Source organism: Strix uralensis, chromosome 28 (assembly GCF_047716275.1).
Source record: "Strix uralensis isolate ZFMK-TIS-50842 chromosome 28, bStrUra1, whole genome shotgun sequence".
Lineage (NCBI taxonomy): Eukaryota > Metazoa > Chordata > Aves > Strigiformes > Strigidae > Strix > Strix uralensis.
The window spans coordinates 6,019,397-6,039,338 of NC_133999.1; the positions used below are offsets into that span (position 1 = coordinate 6,019,397).

The 19,942-nt window shown below is 56.8% G+C and overlaps 1 protein-coding gene across 3 annotated transcripts in view; it reads right to left on the reverse strand.

Moving 5' to 3' along the window:
* The window catches only part of LOC141935765 (hexokinase-2), a 38,163-nt gene that overhangs the window by 4,755 nt on the left and 13,466 nt on the right, over positions 1-19,942 (reverse strand). For all 3 annotated transcript variants that reach the window (XM_074852281.1, XM_074852282.1, XM_074852280.1), the window contains exons 2-17: positions 18,003-18,165; positions 10,833-10,981; positions 10,317-10,436; positions 8,319-8,414; positions 8,052-8,151; positions 7,623-7,806; positions 6,865-7,020; positions 6,471-6,704; positions 5,954-6,258; positions 4,779-4,927; positions 3,403-3,522; positions 2,967-3,062; positions 2,358-2,457; positions 2,026-2,209; positions 1,592-1,747; positions 605-838 (exon numbers count right to left, since the gene is read on the reverse strand). In XM_074852281.1, coding sequence (XP_074708382.1) covers positions 605-838; positions 1,592-1,747; positions 2,026-2,209; positions 2,358-2,457; positions 2,967-3,062; positions 3,403-3,522; positions 4,779-4,927; positions 5,954-6,258; positions 6,471-6,704; positions 6,865-7,020; positions 7,623-7,806; positions 8,052-8,151; positions 8,319-8,414; positions 10,317-10,436; positions 10,833-10,981; positions 18,003-18,165 — 2,546 coding nt within the window. The remainder of the gene's footprint in view (positions 1-604; positions 839-1,591; positions 1,748-2,025; positions 2,210-2,357; positions 2,458-2,966; positions 3,063-3,402; positions 3,523-4,778; positions 4,928-5,953; positions 6,259-6,470; positions 6,705-6,864; positions 7,021-7,622; positions 7,807-8,051; positions 8,152-8,318; positions 8,415-10,316; positions 10,437-10,832; positions 10,982-18,002; positions 18,166-19,942) is intronic.

Sequence of the window (19,942 nt, forward strand, 5' to 3'; positions counted from 1 at the left end):
ACCAAGCCCTGAGAGCACTAATGCACCTTCACAGCTCTGACCAGCCTCCCCTGGGGGGATCTTCAGAGCCCTCCCCTCACCCATGGGCTCCTAAGCCCCATTCAAGCTCAGCCTAGTGCCTTTAGTTCCTGTCTCAGCAACACTGTCCCAAGAGAGCACCAGCCTTCAGCTCAGGCATAGTCACGTTTTCGTTGGCCAGAGGCCTTCTTGGTCCAGGTCATGGACCGACTTCTTGGTTTAGACCTGCCTCGTCCCCATGACTTTGTCTGATGATCTGGACTCCTGGTTGAACCTGGTCACTATCTCTGGGCCAACCTGGCCTCAGGTGCTGTGGGACTGGCTCCTGGCTGGTGCGTGGTCCCTGCTGTGTGATCTGTCTTGGCATCCCAACCTTTAGGGAGCAGCTGGTTTTTGCTCTGCCTTGAGAGTTTAGATCTGTGAGCTACTGGCAGCCCTTGAGACCCTGAAACACCTCCTCTCCTCTCCAACCACCCCCTGAAACTTTCCACACTGGCTCTTACTTAGCACCCAATCTGCCCAAGACAGGCAAATGCACCAGCACGAGCCCCCCTGGAGAACAACCGCACACCACGGAGCAACTCACTGAGGGTGCAGCTTGTAGAGCGTCCCATCCACGCCGACCGTGACCTTGAGGAAGTCCAGCCCGCGGTTCTCCCGGATCTTGTCCACCACAGCTGCCATGCCGGCCCCGCAGAGCTGAGCTGCCCGCCGCGCCACCACCGCGCACACCTCCTTCACGATGATGCTGTCGTCGCACGTGGACTCCAGGCCGAGATGCTGGAGGATGGAGCGGACTTGGAGTAGGGCCAGGCAGTCACTGGGGAGGACACGAGGGCCAGGCAGCATTAGGAGAAAGAGCAACTTGGATGTGTGATTTCCCCTTTCTTAACTGGATCCTGCAGAGCCCAGGGACTCGTGGCTTGGGTGACACGGACTGGAGGGACTCTACAGCTCCCCTCTAACCTCAGCGTCCAGACCTGGGTGTGGCTCTGAGGTCACATCCTAATCCATGAGGCTTCTTCAGGACAAAGCCATTGACTTGGAGCATGACAGCTATTTAACCTGTGCTCCCTCTCTATCTAGGCAGAGGGTAAAGAGGGATTTGTGTTCCCACCCCCAGACAGTTTCCTTGTCGCTCAACACTTGCCTATTATCACTTTTAGACTGGCTCTTAGGAAGGATTTCTTTGCAGAAGGGGTTGTTGGGCGTTGGAATGGGCTGCCCAGGGCAGGGGGGGAGTCCCCATCCCTGGAGGGGTTGAAGAGTCGGGTTGAGCCAGCGCTGAGGGATCTGGTGGAGTTGGGAACGGTCAGGGTGAGGTTCATGGTGGGGCTGGAGGAGCTTCAAGGGCTTTTCCAACCCAGATGATTCTGTGAACACTGGCACTGTCAGAACCACGTGGATTTGGCTGACTTATCTGCATTGCACCACCCTACATCATCCTGGCTCCAGACTGAGTGCTTGGGACTGATCCTACAAGCCCTGGGAACGCTTTCCCCAAACTACATCTCTGGTCTGATCTGCAGCTGTAAGGCCAGAGTTGGTGCCCACCCCGCCTGTCGGACCTCACCTTTCTATCTGGGACAGGAACTTGGTCTCAAAGATCCCTCTGGTCTTCAGCCTCTCCGAGATCCGTCCCCGGAAGAGCAGCCCTCGCTTGGTGAAATCCATCAGGATGTTTCGGACAATCTCCCCCAGGTACATCCCGCTGATCATCTTCTCAAACCTGGGAAGGAGAGGGCAAGGCTGGACATCAGGACAAGAAGGGACACAGGGTCTGGAACGGGATCCCAGCTCTGCCAGATGCCTTTGACCCCTGGCCTGACACCCTGGAGCAAGTCCAGCAGCATGGTCCCCACCCCGCAGGCAGGGGACAAGGGGCACATCAGTGCGTTGCAAAGCCAGACTCTACCCTGCTCATCATCCCCTGACGCTCCACCAAGAGGCTGGTGGGGCAGCACTGAACTGTTCATCAGGGGCCAGCCCCCCAGAGCCACCACGCACCTTTGCTTCCCAGGGTTGAGAGACAGCTCATCCACTGCCAAGTCAAACTCTGTCCGAATGTCATCCAAGCACCCGTTGTCACCAAACGCCCCCCACTCCATGTTGACGCACATCCTGCCCTCCTCCCCTTCCACCAGCTCCACGTTCCTCATCTCCTCCATGTAACAGGCGTTGCTGCCTGTGCCTGCAGAGAGAGAAGCATCTTTCAACGGGCTTCTCAGAGAAACTGGGCGCCTACCCAAGAGAAAAGCCCTCGGACACCTCCTGCACCCCACGGGGGCAGGTTTGGAACCGCAGGCAGAGGAACTCCATGAGAAAGTTTCAGTCCTCACCAACTATCAGCCCAACTTCGCAATAGGGATCTTCGTACCCACAGGTCATCATGGTGCCAACTGTGTCATTTACCACCGCAACCACGTCCAGGTCGAATTCCTGCAGAGGAATAGGATCGTGTGGGTTATTCCTGGAGGACACAGCTTGCTACATCTGCTCCCACCACTGGGAAAGGACCTGTCTGCTGACCGTGGGAGTCCTCCAGGCATGCACAGACTTCCTGCAGCCCCACGTGTCTGCAGGTGGATGCTCAAACCTCAGAACACCTCCAGCTAGACAACTGCAGAGGAGCTGGCATGCTGGGACAGCCCTGCCAGGAACAGCTCCCAGGGTGGGAGCTTTGGGTGGTCTGCGTGAGGAAACGAGCGTGGTGTCTCCCTAACTCACGGCGAGACAAGTCTGCTCCAGCCCTGGCCAGAAGCCAACTTTTAGCTCCGGGGTCAGAAAATCCAACCTCTAGTGATGACTAAGAGCGGCTGTTAAAATTCAGACACTCATTAGCCCTGCGCTCAGCCCATTAATTTGCTTTACAGGCCAATTAAAGATGGAAAAGACAGCTGGGATGTGGGAGCAAGCAGCCAGCTTCTCACAGCTACATGGACACTGACCTCTCTCCTGTGAATTGCCTCCTTCAGCAGGTTCACCACATCTTCTCCTTCACAGCCGGTTGCCTTGAAACCTTTTGTCCACTTCAGGAGAATCCCCTGTTGTGGAAATAGCCCACGGTGAATCACCCAGGCGGCTGGGCAGGAGGGACAGCCACCCCACACCCACCAGCCCTCGGCAGGCACTGCCCGGCACGTGGAGGTCAGATCCTCAGGCATGGAGGATGCCTCAACTGGGTGGTCTCCAGAGCTCAAGGGATCTGAATTTGCTTTGAGGCAGCAAAGGGCCTTTTCAGAAACACCGGCAGCTCTGAGCTCCTGCCTCCCCCCTCTCTTGGGTCTCTATCTGACCCGCCACGTGGTCACTGATGCTGGTACGTAGAGTTTCCAGCCAGCCCTGGGTACCGGACACGTGTGGTACCAGGTGGGTTGGGGTTACCTCATCCAGGTTGGTTTGCTGGCAAGGGAAGGAGAATGTGAATCCGAGTGGGAGCGATACGCCCTTCATTCCCATGTATTCCAGGAAGTCGGAGATGCAGTGGACAATGTGGTCAAAGAGCTGTGAGTGCGCAAAGCCAAAAGAAGAAGTTACCATCACAGCAAGGAACTCAGCTGGATGCCAGCCTGCCTGACCCGCTGGAGATGTTGATCCATTCCCAAGCCAACAGGGCTTTGAACAGACCAGGATGCTGCTCAGCTGCGCTATGTGAGGTGAGCAAGTCCAAAACAGCTCCTCTTTCATCCTCTTCCCCACCAACAATGTGGTCACAGAATCCCAGAACCATTCAGGCTGGAAAAGCCCCTCGGGGTCATCGAGTCCAACCCTCAGCCCGACTCTACAAAGTTCTCCCCTACCCCACATCCCCCCACAGCTCATCCAAACGGCCCTTAAACACCCCCAGGGGTGGGGACTCCACCCCCTCCCTGGGCAGCCTATTCCACTCTCTGACCACTCTGGCAGGGAAACATTTTTCCCTCCTGTCCAGCCTGACCCTCCCCTGTTGCAGTTTAAAGCCGTTCCCTCTCGTTCTGTCACTAATTCCCTGGGAGCAGAGACCAGCACCAACCTCTCCACAACGTCCTTTCAGGGAGCTGCAGAGAGTGATGAGGTCTCCCCTCCCCTTCTCCTCCTCACACTGAACAGTCCCAGCTCCTTCAATGGCTCCTCACAGGATTTATTCTCCAGGCCCTTCCCCAGCCTCGTTGCCCTCCTCTGCCCTCGCTCCAGCCCCTCGAGATCTCTCTCGTATCGAGGTGCCCAGTGGTCGTATCACTGTGATCCTTGCAGGTCCCATACTGCACCCAGGAGGGATGGAGGAGCTAGTGGGGAGGTGACCAGCTTCCCAGGGGTGACACGGGGATCCGGTCCCTCTGCAAGGTATCCCCAGAGTCCGCCTGTAGAAATACTCCCAGTCCCCGAGCACTGCCTGGAGTGGTTTGCAAAACTCTTTCCATCTGCAAATAAGACTCTGGAGACGTCGCTTACTGCTTGTGTTGTGGTTTCTCCATCTGGGAAATGGGGATGATGCTTATCTGCCCTTGTGGAGTGTGTGGGATTCGGGGAGGTTCAGCGATCTCTGAGAATAACACAATTTCTAACCTAAAAACCAGCCTCAAGCTTCCTAAAGCACATTTCAAACTCCAGAGCCTTGCTCTAAAGGCAGGAGAGCACCAGCCTCCTCCACTCCTGGTTTTGCATGCTGAAAAGCACAGCAAGGCAAAACCAGCTCCCGTGGTCACCACTAACACCTGCCACTTCTGCTGCCACCCCAGCGAAGACGCCTCAGTTTTCCAGCTCCAGCTGCCCATCCTCACCTCCTCTCCCGTCCCCTGCATGATCTCCACCGGGATGGAGTAGATCTTGTTGTGCATCTCGACACCGCGCCTCATCCCATTCCTCACACGCACCAGCAGCACACGGAAATTGGTACCTCCCAGGTCCAGGGCAAGGAAATCTCCTTTTTCTGAAACCCAAGACAGAATCGTTAAGAGAGAGATCCCGACAAGGGGCATCCTGAACGTGGCACAAAGCTGATCCGAATCTGCCCTCTTCCTGCGAGAGGACCAGGAACCAAGATGTGGCTGGGAATGGAGAACAGCAGGCGCAGGCAGGAAGGTGATGGAGACATTTGATCCAGACTCAGGGAGGTCACAGGGCTTTGAGCCAAGGGGCAGGGGCACGCCCAAGCCACCAACAGAACTGGGAGCACAACCCAGGACAATGGTGGTGAGAAACCTGCGGCAGCAAAAACCACAGTGAAAGCCAGGCTTTGTGTTAAGTCAAGTGCAGAACGTCCTGGAGGCTCAGCTGCTTTTCCCAGTATCATACTGGAGGTTAAAAAGCTTTGTGCCACTCCCACCACAAAGAGGCAACTGGCCGTGGCAAAGGCCCCAGCCCTTCCCTAAGTGGTGCAGGTGTCAGGAGCAGGGACGGTGGCTCTTTGCCCCGTGCAGGACACACGTGGGCTTATCACAGAATCAATCCCAGAACCATCTGGGTTCGAAAAGCCCTTGAAGCTCCTCCAGTCCAACCATGAACCTCACCCTGACCGTTCCCAACTCCACCAGATCCCTCAGCGCTGGCTCAACCCGACTCTTCAACCCCTCCAGGGATGGGGACTCCCCCCCTGCCCTGGGCAGCCCATTCCAACGCCCAACAACCCCTTCTGCAAAGAAATCCTTCCTAAGAGCCAGTCTGACCCTGCCCTGGCGCAGCTTGAGGCCATTCCCTCTTGGCCTGCCGCTGGTTCCTTGGCTCAAGAGACTCATCCCCCCTCTCTGCACCCTCCTTTCAGGGAGTTGGAGGGGGCCAGGAGGTCTCCCCTCAGCCTCCTCTTCTCCAGACTAAACCCCCCCAGTTCCCTCAGCCGCTCCCCATCAGACCTGTGCTCCAGACCCTGCACCAGCTCCGTTGCCCTTCTCTGGACACGCTCGAGCCATTCAATGGCCTTTTTGGAGTGAGGGGACCAAAAACACACATGGTACATCACCTGTCCCATCTGGAGTTGAGCACACGTAGGTGGGCAGCATTTTCACCGTTGCCTCTGCGTGCGTCTCCTTGCCCAGGCCGTTCTCCATCTCTATCCTCATCCTTTGCTTCACCTCCAGGAGCTGCTCGTGGCTCAGCTTGAGGGCCTCCAGAATCTTCTGCCGTGCCTTGTGCTGGGCGGCCAGTCTGTAGGCCACTGCTGTCACCATGGCTGCCCCTTTGCCGCTTCCATCTTCTGACCTCGTGAAACGGATCTCGCAGTCCGGCAGCAGCTTTCGCACCGTCTTATGGAGGCGCCGGGCAAAGCTACGGAGGAAGAAAGAGGACTTGAGTCTGCCACCACAGGTGATGGGACCCTCCGGGGTTGTAAATGACTGGGGCACCTTTGGGATCCAAACAGAGGGGCCCAGGGGAATATTTGGAGACGCTCTGCTTGTGCCAAGCTTTGCTGCTGGCAGGAACAGATTTGTGCTCTCACCCTCTCTTCCCCCCAGCCTTGCCTATCCTCATGGACTCACTGAGGATGCTTCTTGTAGACGGAGCCATCCACGCCGACCGTGGAGCGCAGCCGCTCCACCCCCTTGTTCTCCTTGATGCGTCGCAGCACGGCTGCCAGGGTGGCCCCGCACAGGTTGGCCGAGCGAGTGGAGACGATCTGGCAGATGCGGAGGGTGGCCACACAGTCTTCATGAGATGGCTCCAGGCCCAACTTGGTGAGGATCTCATGGGCTTTCTGCAGACCTTCTTTCTCCCTGCACATCAAAGAACAAAAAAGGATTCATGCCCGGAAATCCAACTTTTGCCATCTGAAGTGTCCTGGTTTGCTCAGTCCTGTGATGGGTCCTGTTCTCCCTCAGCACAGATGTCAGGAGATGGGCTGGGACCCCAGGAAACCGTCCTGATCCTACTTACTTCTCAATAGCAGAGACGTATCTGGTCTCAAAGTGGCCGGTAGTGAGCAGATCTGGTGTGAGATTTCCTCCAAACAAGAGCCCTTCCTTGGCCATCTTCACCAGGATGAGTCTGACCAGCTCTCCCATGTACATCCCGCTGATCATCTTCTCGAACCTGCCGACAGGGGAAGCACAAGATGTGTTTGGCTGCGCGTGCTCTGAGGTGGCCACCGGTTGACCTTAAAAACACTTGGCAGCCTTCCAGGCCCAAATGCAATCTAGGTAATCTCTTTCCAGAGTAGTTTATCCCATCACTGACAAAATAAAGCCATGTTGACATAACCATCATTCTGCAAGGAGAACTTATGGCTACCTGAAGGGGATCTGTTAGCTTGCTGAGGCACCCCCCACCAAATCCCACCCATTCTGCCAGAAGCCATCTGGGGAATGGGAGGTCTGTAGGACTTGGATGTGGACATTAGGTGGTGATGTTTGCCCTGGCTGGCAGAAAACTTCACTGGCCACGGAAAGAAACAGAAATCAACCCCTTCAAGTGAAAGGTTCAAGAGGGAAGCGGGAGTTGAGTGGTTCAGTTGGGTGTATCAACCCAAATTTGTGATACAGCCCCTATGTACGTTGGTGCAGCTGGCACGGTGGAGGACACGGTGACCTAGTTAACTAGAACGACCTCTTCAGTCCCACTAACGCCAGCACAATGGGAGGACGGACAATGCAGAGCAAACCCCGAGCCTGAGCCAAAGCCAAGAATCTGCTTACAATTGTTTGCCAGGGTTGAGCGAGCCCATGTCTATCTCTTGGTCGAACTCCGTCCGGATGTCGTTGAGCACGCCGTCGTCGCCGAAGGCCCCCCACTCCATGTTGATGCACATCCGACCTTCGTCCCCTTCCACCAGGTCAATGTGCCTCATCTCCTCCATGTAACAGGCGTTGGTGCCAGTACCTGAACCAAGCGTGGGGACACGGTGAGAGAGGATGCTGCCTCTCCCTTATTCCCCACAATTAGCAACAGTGAAATGCACCATAGAAAGTGAAGATGGAAAAAAACAAACACTGGACAACGCTGGTTTTCTAACGTCACTATCCCCTTTCTTTTTCACCCAAAAGACCCTGAAACCTGCAAGAAACATCTCCTTCTGGAGTTCATGGAGAGATGGACCCCAATTCTCCCCCCCTGCTGCAGCTCACCAACAATGAGGCCAACTTCACAGTTATGATCATCGTAGCCACAGGTCATCATGGTCCCAACGGTGTCGTTCACCACGGCCACAATGTCAATGTCAAAGTCCTGAGATGGTGGAGAGGAGAGAGATTGAGTCAACGTGGCCAAAACAAACCAAAACATCTCTGCTGTCACGGGGGAGCCAAGGTACGGGGTCTTAAGTATCCTGTCCCAGGGAACCGTGTGCCCTGTCCCACCACCCAAGGAGGTGACAGACCTGCCCAAGCTCTTACCCCTCTTTTCTTGATGGACTTGCGCAGCATCGACACCACGTCTTTCCCCTCCACGCTGCTGCATTTGAATCCCTTCGTCCATGTAACGAGGATGCTCTACGGAGAAACAGCAAGAAGGAATGCTTGGAGGACAGACCCACCAAGCCACGTATCTCAAGGGCTCCCCGGTGCAAGGCGAGGGCTGGAAGGACACACAGGCAAGTCCCTCCCTGTTATCAGCTTGTGGTATCACCAATGATTTCCGCATCTCTGCGCAGATAAAGTTTATGGCTGCGAAACAGCACACAAATCGCTCGTTGCTCCTGCCGGCAGGAGAGACCGTGATTCCCGTGACTGGGTTTTATGGAGCCCCGGAGCAAAACCTGTTCCCAAGTGCATGGAGAGCTCCTTGACCCACCCCTGCGGGATGGGGGGGTCTCACTGTCCCCTGCGGCCGGAGGCACCAGCTGGGTCCCCACCCAGGGCAACCACCAGTCACCTGACGGAGGCTGAGCTGAGCCTTGGGGGAAGGCAAAGGACTCAATTCCATCTGAAATCCCCAGCCCCAGAGCTCCGGATGCCTTCGCGAGGCAAACACCCGCCCTGCCTTACAGATGGGGAAGCTGAGGCAGAGAGAGAAGCAAACCGGTCGAGGTCACTGGGGACAGACACTTCCTCTCCCAGCTACATTTTTTTGTGGGTTTTTTTTTTTTTGCAGCCCCCACTTCTACCACGAGGAAAGCGTTAATCTTCTTCCTCATTACTTTTGCCAAATCGCTCAGGCACAAGAGCACGACTTGCCCCATCCCTGGTACAAAATGTCGTTGCCGCCGCGTTCCCGCCTAGGGAGGACGTGCTGGATTGCCAGCGCGCCATGGAGCCGCCCTCCTTTCCAATCCTGCCTGCGAAGCTGGGTGAGATAAGGGCAAGGAAAGCACCAGCCCCCCCCCTTGCCCCCCCACCACGATCAAGAGCCCGGCAGAGGCCGTGGGTGGCAGGAGAGGGGCCACGTGCCTCGGCCAGGCTCTGCTCGCCGAGGTGTTTAGTCTCCCAGCGAGGTCACCAGCTCCCAGCGGAGAGCCAGCGTGGCTGAGCGGAGCTGACAGCCATCGATTCCAGCTTGCCCAGGGCACGGCGAGCAGCCGGGGTGGGTGACCCCCCCTCCCCGCGCCGGCTGCATGACGGGGGATGTGATGCTCGGCACGTCTGGGCTGCCTTTGGCTGCGGGCGGCTGGAGCTGCTCTCCCCGCCGCAGCTGCTCTCCTTGAGCTCTGGCTGCAGAGGGGGAAAAGCCGCTTTCCAGGGAGGCGTCTGTGCAGAGCAGAGCAGCCAGCACGTTCCACATCACCTCCCGGACCCCTGCAAGCCCGAGGATGTATCCTGTGCTCCCATCAGCACCAAGACCTCACACACTACCCAAACCCAACGAGCCTAATTAAAAGCACAAGTTAAATCACAGAATCCCAGAACCGTCAGGGTTGGAAAAGCCCTTGAAGCTCCTCCAGCCCCACCATGAACCTCACCCTGACCGTTCCCAACTCCACCAGATCCCTCAGCGCTGGCTCAACCCGACTCTTCAACCCCTCCAGGGATGGGGACTCCCCCCCTGCCCTGGGCAGCCCATTCCAACGCCCAACAGCCCCTTCTGCAAAGAAATCCTTCCTAAGAGCCAGTCTGACCCTGCCCTGGCGCAGCTTGAGGCCATTCCCTCTTGGCCTGCCGCTGGTTCCTTGGCTCAAGAGACTCCTCCCCCCTCTCTGCACCCTCCTTTCAGGGAGTTGGAGAGGGCCAGGAGGTCTCCCCTCAGCCTCCTCTTCTCCAGACTAAACCCCCCCAGTTCCCTCAGCCGCTCCCCATCAGACCTGTGCTCCAGACCCTGCACCAGCTCCGTTGCCCTTCTCTGGACACGCTCAGGTAATTGGTGCAGGTCAGCTATTGTTCCCAGCAAGATCTCACCCCCATCCCGCTGCATCCCAGGCTCAGCCACAACCCTGGTGAGGAGGTGAGACCTTCACTCACCTCATCCAGCTTGGTCTGGTGACACGGGAAGGAAAAGGTGAACCCAAGGGGGAGCTTCTTGTCTTTGATTTTCAGCTTCTCCATGAAGTTGGCCAAGCACTCAGCGATGTGGTCAAAGAGCTGAAAAAAAAAAGGCAAAGAGGAGTGAGCCCTCGTCTGGCTGCCCCAACGGAGATGATGCTCCAGAGCAGCACCTGCATCCCTGCCTACCAGAGGGACCAGTGGCCTGTCACCCATGTCACACATCCGTGGTCCTCACCTGTCACCGTGCTTGGTGCCAGGAATTAATAGCTCCAGGCAAAGGAAGGCAAGGATCTACCCGGATCCTGCTGGGCAGGGCAGCAATAGGATGCTGCTCCAACCCCATTCCACAGCTCAGGGTGTTGGGGTGACACCCGCCCTCCCTTCAGGCAGGAGAGCTGCCCCAAGCTGGATGGGTCCCCCATGGGGAGAAGCCCTGCGGTTGTGGGGCTTCCCCGGAGAGCAGGGATGGGGGGAGAAAGGGGTTGAACCCACCTGCACCCCACTGCCTCGCATGAGCTCCTCGGGGATGGCATAGATCTGATTCTCCATTTCGACCTTCTGCAGGCCGTTGTCGGACACCTTCACTCTCAGCACGCGGAAATTGGTGCCACCGAGATCCAGCGCCAGGAAATCTCCGTCCTCTGCGGGAGCCCAGACAAGAACAACCCTTTAACTCAGGGGGTCCCTCCTGGCAGCATCAGTGCCTGCACCAGGCAGTCCAGGAGCAGGAGAGGAAGTAACCAGCCCACGTATGAGGGTAAGGTATGATTTTTTTAATATTTTATCTTTTTTTTTTTTCTATTTTATCAGAGCTGCGGCTGTATTCCCTGCCCCTCCTCTGCACGCCTGGCACCCCATAGCTGATGGGGGATCAAAGCCCCATCTTTGAGACATATCCTGATGCCCTGGGTGTGCAGAGGCGGTGGCTGTGCTAGGAGCGCGTCTGCTGGCCCAAGGACAGATCCCACTGGCCCCATTCAGAGACGAGCCTGTGCCCAAATCGACGGCACTCCCAGAGAAGAAGAGTTCCAGCCTCATGCTCCATGAGGAAGAAGGCGGCAGAGCCGTTTCTGACCCTATTTGATACAGGATGCTGGTGAAAGCTCCTAAATCTCCAGCCCAGGAGGTTAAAACCCTGCTAGCCAGCTGTCGAAACACCGGAGTTTGACTAAACGTTTGATATATGGAAAAAAAAAAAAAAACCCTCATGTTCAGGCTTGGCTGCTGCAGTCCAGGACAACCTCCCCTGCCCTGCTCCAGGAATCCCGCGCACTCCTGGCATGTGGTTTCTCGCCGAAGGCAAGATTGAAAGGTGTAAGCAGGAAACCAGTGAGGAAAAAAAAATCCAAAAGAGCTTCCAGGGACTCGTTGCTGCCTTCCCCAGGCAGACGTGAGAAGCAGAGTTTCTCCGTTGGTGTTGGCCGAGAGGAGACCCGGGTCCTGCTGCCTCCAAGACCCAAGGGCTAAGCTTGGTTTCACCTCCTGTTTGTTTTTATTGTATGAGGCACCAAGGCAGCTCGCTGAATTTCGGACCAGCTGAGACCTGGGATGCGGGAAAAGCGCCAAGCTGGCTGTTTTAAATACCTAGCAGTGTGGGGAGAGGGATGGGGGAAAGCCCTCTATCAGCACAGTTTGATTTCTGAATGCATTAAATGTGCTGTGCTGGCTCCCCCGGGCAGATTACAGCGCCCAGGGGCCGCATTGTGCCCGCCGATGCTTTTACAAAGGGGCTACAGTTGAAACAAAAAGTGTGGTTTATTAGTATTCAAATGACACCAGGCCAGCCAGCATCTCCAGTGACTCCAGCTGAAAAGGCAGCTCGCCGTCCAAGCCTGCGGGGCGTCCATCTGTCCTGGCGTCTTTCCTGGGGCTGACCCTCGGAGGACTCGGGGCGAGGGAACTGGGGACGGTGACAGACTGGCAGCCCGGGCTGAGAGCAGCTTTATAAAGTCCCTCTGTGGCTGAAAAGCTCTATTAAAACCTCGTGCTCTGAGGAAACGAGATGAGGAATAAGAGGGGTTCAGAGGTCTTGAGCAGCGTTCCACAGCCTTGCAGCTCGGGATGGAAAATTTGGGGAGCGCTGGGGGGTCTGTGCATCACCCCCAGGGGGGTCTGTGTATCACCCCAGAGGGGTCAGTGTATCACCCCAGAGGGATCTGTGCATTACCCCCGGGGGGGTCTGTGTATCACCCCAGGGGGGTCTGTGCATCACCCCAGGGGGGTCTGTGCATCACCCCAAGGGGGGTCTGTGCCTCACCCCAGGGGTGATGCAGGGCAGGTCGGGCCCCGGCTCTGGGTGGTACCAGCCCATGCCAAGCCCCCCTGCGCAGGCTGCGATGCTCCAGCTGCACTCCTGTTAAGGTCACACCCCAAAACCAACCACCCATCGGAACAAGGCAGCTCCACCATTATTTTAACAAATGCTGAAGTTCAGCCGAGTCCCTGCACAGGCTCTGGCCAACCCTCACGTCATCTCTGGAGCTACACACACACCCCCTGCAAGAGCCGTTAACCCAGAACCACGGAGCACTTCAAACCTGGAGCCCACCAACGCTTTGCAACTCATCCCTCCTCAAATAGCACCCTCGGCATAGCTCTGAGTGAGGCAGCGTAGCCAAGAGATGTCCAATTCAGCGCTTACAGGCTCAGAGAACAGCGCGGGAGCTGGCGGAGCACCAGAGTGCCCGAGCTCATGCGTTGGGGCAGTCAAAGCCTGGAACATTCATTTCTCCTCCTCGCCTCACGCCCGCGTTGACCCTTCGCAGGGATGAGGTTTAAACCAGTTTGGCAGCTCGTTTTGCACACTGTCTGCCAGCCACAGGGCATGCCTTGGCCAGGTCTCTTTACACGGATGCTGAACATGCACCAGGAAAACCCTCAGCGAAGCTCCTCGCTGTCCTGATGTCACCAGTAAACCCACCATGGGGATTCAGCCTCAGCTAGGGATGGGCAGAGCTGGACACGGTGCCTGGGTGGGCACCGCTGGCATCGTGTCCTGCCCCAAACACGGGTCAAGCCATACTCCTGCTTCCCTTGTTGTTGGCACAATGCCATTCTGCTTGCTAGCAGAGCATGAAAAATACCTCAGGGGGCTGATAAATACGCCAGGGCTAAGGATGCTGGAGCCAAGAGGGTCACAGGTTTCTCTGCTCTTTGGAGATAACGTGGGGAACCCAGGAGGAACAGACATCCCCAAAAAAGAAAAGGCCAAGGAGCCGGGGACAGGGCTGTCCTCCCATCCTGCCCAGCCCTCCCCACGCCCGGTGTTCCGCCTAAACCACCCCTGTGAGGGTTTCCCTTGACCTGCTGCCCACCGACCCAGCACAAAGCAGCAGCAGGACCCAACCTAACAACCAAAAATCCCCCTTATGAGCTGCTCAACGGCCACGGGAGAGGTACAAGTGGTTTTAGTGGCGACTGCTGAAGTCAAGGGGTAGATTCCCAGGTGATCAGCTTTGCAGGAGCAAAAAGGCAGCATAATCTCTCTTGAAAAATTCCCAGGCTGAAGCACTCTGGTTGCATGCTGGGCTCCACTGGCCGATACCATGTCTGGGTCCTCCCTCTGATTAGGGCTCCCTCGTTATGTGATAAGATAGAGGCTGCAACGCTGAGCTCACAAACCACAGCAAGGGCAAACACAGAGCTCTGATTGAAGGGACTGCCTGCTCTCAGCAAACCACCTAAGGGTGAGTGTTTAGTGCTTTTAAAAATGCCTGTGCTCGCTGGAAGAAAGCACAGGGCAAAGCTCTGCCATCCTTAGAAATACAGCCGGGACCAGGGGGCCGGAGCATCGTGTGCAGGATCATGCCCCAGCATCTCAGAGGTCAGTCACCCCACACCTCCCACCTCAGGACTCAAGGCTTCCAACCAACTACAATCCCATTTTGTAGGAATCCTCGGTCAAATCGGCTTAATAAAAAATAAGAGGAAGAGAAAGAGCTGGAGCAGGTCGAGGCTCTTGCCCCCCAGGGAGACGCAGAAGGTGGAGGCACAGACCCCAGCGTTTCCCACTGCCACCCCCGTCTGCGGACGCCCCTGCCAGCCCTACCCTGCCTCCTTTCAGCCAGCTGAGAGGCTCCAAGCTGAAGGAATATATATAAAAGCCGCGATGCTCACATCAGTATCTCCACCGAATTAGCGCTGGAGAGCAGCAAAGGGGCTTATGATGTATCGGGCATGAAATACTGGGTTTGCAGCAACAAAAGATCCGGGATTAACCTGGTGACCTGTTTTGGACAGAATCGGGTCCAGCAAAGAGCAATTCACCCTGAGCACAGCGAGAGTTCCCTGGCAGCAATTCCCCAACACGATTCCTTGCTGGGCAGTGCGGTAAAGCACTGGGCAAGGGTGTGAATGAAGCATTTTCTTTAAAGCCTTTCAAGACCACAGGCCATGGAAGCTGGTTTTCTTGGAGAAACGGCTGGTTATTGGCAGGAACTGAGCCCACGGGCCAAGGGAAGGGTGTTGCAAAGAACCATCCTTTGAATTTCCAGGGATTTGATCACCAAAGTCCTGCAGCAGCATCCCGAAAACCCCAGGCCGTGGGTATCAGCTGCTGGGGCTTAACGGAGGATGCACCAGAAGATCCTTGTGTCAACATCAGCACGGAGGAGGAAATGCAGTAACGCCAGCAAAGCCTGGAAAACCAGGAAAGGAGCAGGGAGAAAGGTGGTGATTGCACAAAGCGAGGAGAGCCCTTGTTCAGAGTCACTGGGGCGCCAAGGAAAAGCTTATCTGGGGTCTGGTTCCCCCCCCCAGCCTGCAGTGGGACGCCCACCCCCTCGCTGCAGGCGCAGCCCAGCGGCGTTTTGGTGGGTGCTGGGGCCAGGCAAAGCAAGAAAAGTTGCTTTTAGGAGAGATCCCATATCAGAAGCAGAAATCCCTTATCTTATCACGCTGCCTTAGGAACAGCGAAGCCACCAAGAGCCAAAGCCACGCGGCACAGAGGAGGGTGGAGCGGTTGGGAGCCGGGTCTGGGTTTTGACTTCAACCCGCAGATGTGACCTTGTATTTCTCTAAGCGCCTCTCATCCGCCTGGATCCCAGGGAGCTGCCGGCTGCGCATTAAACAGGGCATAATCCGAAAGCAGAGACAACTCGTGCTATAGCAAGGAGGGGCAGGAAGGGCAGGGATGCTTTGCAGGAGGAAGGTGTGGAGCCCCTGCAGCTGGCGCAGCACGTGGATACGGTGCGGCCACAAGCAGGGCCGGAGCAGAGGGATAACGTGTCTTTCGGGTGGGAGGCAGCTGCTGACACCCAGGATGGGTGGGAGCAGGACTTCGTGCCCAGCTGAAGTCAGACTTTGCCCAGAAATTTAAAAAAAACAAACGTGGAAGAAGAAAGGACGCACCCCTGGACGTTGAGCTCTTCCTGAGCTGCTGTCACAGCATCTCAACACGAAGTGACGTGCCCGGGGAGCTGGCAGTGAGCCCCACCACAGGCTGGCCTCGGCTCACCCCCGCAGCCCCAATGTGCCACTTTCCAGCCACCGCCTCCAAAACCCAGAGCAGAGACACCGATGCCGCTCACAGCCTGGATCCAGCTGGAGCCATACAGGGAATCCCAGCTCTTGGCTTCCCAGGACTTGCTCGAAAACCTCCCGCTTTCCAGTCCCTGGGCGGCTGCAGCCCCGTGACTGCCCCAACATCCCTTTTGCATAACATTTTCCATGCTGCTGTGCTCCTTCTCCCCCCGCTCTGAGCTTGCTTTGGGTGAGAAATGCCAGCTGGGACACTGGAGAAGCTACAGACCGGGAGGATACGGTGAAGGAAGCCAAGGCTCGGTCTTGTAAGGGCAAGGAGAGGGATTACACCTTCTCCCCAACATGGGTCAGGGTGCTGAGAGCTCTGCTCCTGCCTCTCGGGAGCTCTGACACACGCTCCGCCAGCACCCAGCACCTTCGGCTGCAATAGTTCCCATGCCCAGGGGCGGCATTCTGGCTATCCCTGTAATTAAAAATATTCTTAAACATTTAAATAGATTGAAATCTCGATCCCGGGGCAGGCAGCCAGGTCCAGCTTTTGGTGTACGTGCACTGGGGGGGGCGAGCAGGGGTGCAGCAGGCAGGATGGCTCTGGGTGCTTCAGCACTTAAAGGGGGCTTATAAGAAAGATGGGGACCGACTTTTTAGCAGGGCCTGTAGCAGTAGGACAAGGGGTAATGGTTTTAAACTAAAATAGAGTAGACTCAGACTACGAAGGAAGAAATTTTTCAGTGGTGAGACACTGGCACAGGTTGCTCAGAGCGGTGATAGATGCCCCATCCCTGGAAACATTCGAGCCCAGGTTGGACGGCTCTGAGCAACCTGATCTAGCTGATGATGTCCCTGCTCATGGCAGAGGGACTAGATGTCATTTAAAGGTCCCTGTGATGCCTGTGACTCCCCAGGGACTTGTCCCCTCAGACCTCACCAAAATGTTACCAGCAAACACCCACCCAAAGCTGGCCAGTGATGCAGAACTTCAGCTCATCACCTCGGTCCTTGCCTCAAGAGACCGGACAGCAGCCATGGGGTGGGGTTTTTTGGCTGTTTGAGCAGGACTCCCTCTCGGGTACCCCCTGTTTAACACCATCATTCAACCAGCAGGCTCACACTGGCTTGGTGTGCTTCTCGGGAGAGGAAACTCCAGTCTACCCAGTGGCTGCCCACTGAGGCCAGGTCACTTGAGATTCCAGGCACAGCATCTGCTGGGACCCGCTCCCCTCCAGAAGTCAGGTTTGAAAATACAACAGTGGCAGAAACAGATGGGGATGGGGAGGGAAGGGCAGACAAGTCCTTCCATCAGCTCCCTTCCCCTTTATCCACCTTTCCTGCTGGCTATCTCTGCCACCGAGGTTTTGCAGGGACCCTCATGAAGGTGCCGACGCTGGAGCCACCCCAACTCTGAGCAACTCCAGCCAGTGGGACCGACCAGCCCAGGGAGTTTCCCTGGAGCTGCTGCCAGCCCAGATGTGGAGCCAGGGGCAGGTCCAGCTGCTGGGGGCTCTGCCTCCCTCCCTGCCCTTCAGCAGCCAGGTCCGCTCCACCAGCTTTGAGCACAGGGACACTCAGCAGGTCCTGGGTGCATCTGCACCCCGCTGCGTGCTGGCGGGCAAGGGGCGATGCCGCAGGGACCATCACAAAGCTCCTTCCCAAAACATCAAGCTAGGAGAAGGAGGCACAAGGACGTTTCCCGTATGGATGCTTGAGGAAGCAGATTTTTGGGTTGAGAGAAGCAAGTCAGAGCCTGAAACGGGGATGTGACGGGGATACGTCTGGCCGGAGCAGGCAGAAAGGCTGCATTGTGAGCAGCCGAGACTGGAGAGCCCCCTTCTCCTCCCATGGCCCTCATGGCATTCAGACAGTGGCTGGCACCGCTGCCCGCTTCAGCGCTAATGAAATTTGATGAGCCGGACCCGTGACTGTCTCCGTCCTGCCAGGAAGGGCACGCGAGAGCTGGTTCCCACCCTCCCTTCCACCAGCGGGAACTGGGAGCCCCTCCAGTCGCAGCACAGAGAGGGGAACAAGACCTGTCCCCACACAGAAGCAGGATGAAGCCGCAAGGACCAGGAGTGAAGGTGGCCATGGGTGCCACCCCCGTTTTGGTAGTGCCATGAGGATGCGTGGCCCCAGCCCTCCCCACCTACCGAGACCTCCCCACCACACTCTCCCGTCTCACGGTACCTGTCCCATCCGGGGTGGATCTCACGAAGGTGGGCAGCATCTTCACCGAGGCAGTGGGGTTGGTGTCTGCTCCCAGCCCCTTCTCCATCTCCTTCCTGAAACGCTGGGACACCTCCTGGAGGGTCTCCTCGGAGAGCCGCATGTGGTAGAGGTACTTGTCGATCTGAAAGGTTGACATAAGGCCAAAAAGTCAGCGGGAGGGTTGGGGAGATGGGCACAACCCCCGTGACACGTTCAGGACAGCGTTCAGCCCCCTTCATGTCTCCTGGGGCTAATGCAAGAAGCAGGAGCAGGTCGTGACCCACCCCAAAGGGCAGGACAGGGCTGTGCCAGCACGTTACCAACACGGCAGCGCCAGCAGTGCCGCAACAGCCTGTCCCCAGGCACGCTGATAACCCCCACCGCCGTTCCACCTCTTACGGAGCATCCGGGGCCGCTTTCCAAGGAGCTCATCAAATGCCACCCCCTGCCCTCCTCAGCATCATCCCCTTGCCCGGACGGTTCCCAGCTTGGGAACGCTGAACCCTGAGGAGTTCCTGACACTCCGCAGCATCTTCTCCACTCATTCACCTACGGGCACCCAAACAGGTTGCGACAGCAGTAGGACCTAAACTCGACAACCTTCCCGGCCTGGGCTGTGAGTCAGGAGGTCGGTGCCGGAGGTTTTCCAGCTGCAGAGCCCTTCCTACGCCAAGGCGGCAACGTGCCTCGACCTTGACCCCCAGGGCCTCTTCCTACACGAAGGATGCTCGGCAGGAATCCACTGCCCATTCATTTCTTCCCTGCTGAGATCACCCCTACAAAGGTTACGGTGCCAAGAGCTACTCAACCCCCTTGAGCAAACAACGCTGGTGTGACACAAGTGGGTGCTGTGGCCAGAAAGGAAAGAAGTCCACCCCCCTGCTCCTGGCAACCATTTATACCCTTCTGCTGAGGCTATGAAGATGCTCAGCTCCTTCTACACGTGGCATCAAAGCATCTCCCCAGGAAAGGCAGGGAAAAACTCCTCCCCGACCCATCCATTAGCACCGTGCATGTCTCTGCAGCCTGGCCGGAGCAGGGAAGGGAAACGGAGAGGTGGACAGACTGCCAGCTCCCAAACTATGCCCTGTTTCAATTAACTTCACTTAAAATTAATTAAAGGGCAGCTGCAAGCCCTGCGAAGTCAAGAGGAAAACTCCACCCAGTTAGCTCACCTGTCTGTAGGCACGTAACATAAGGTCATCAGAAATCAAGCATGAATTTTTTTTTTATAGGGCTACGCTATAGGAAATGGGCATTTTGTGGGCGAGTAATAGCCATCCGCCCCAGCGTGACCTCGCTCACGGATGCAGCCGCTCGGACCCTGGGCTGAACAAAACAGCTCTGCTGTGGTTTTGGCTGGTGCGTTTCAGGCTGGGGATGCTCCGGCGTATCCTTCCCTCCACCCCCACACCAGCTCTGCTGGAAACTTGGAAGCCAAGTCCCCAGTTGCTCTGCTTGTGAGGGCTGGAGGGTGGAGGGAAGCCCGGGCGAGCACCCTCCGTGAGAGACACTTTATTCCCTGGCAGCGGCATCCTCAGCGGTGTGATGGGTGAAACCTCCTCCCGATTCCTCTTGGTGCTTTCATAGAATCATAGAATAGAATCACAGATTCACTCAGGTTGGAAAAGCCCCTCGGGATCATCAAGTCCAACCCTCAGCCCGACTCTACAAAGTTCTCCCCTACCCCACATCCCCCCACAGCTCATCCAAACGGCCCTTAAACACCCCCAGGGGTGGGGACTCCACCCCCTCCCTGGGCAGCCTATTCCACTCTCTGACCACTCTGGCGGGGAAACATTTTTCCCTCCTGTCCAGTCTGAACCTCCCCTGTTGCAGCTTGAAGCCGTTCCCTCTTGTTCTGTCACTAATCACCTGTTTCCCATTAATTGGGAGTGGAGAGTGAGCGCCCGCCAGCT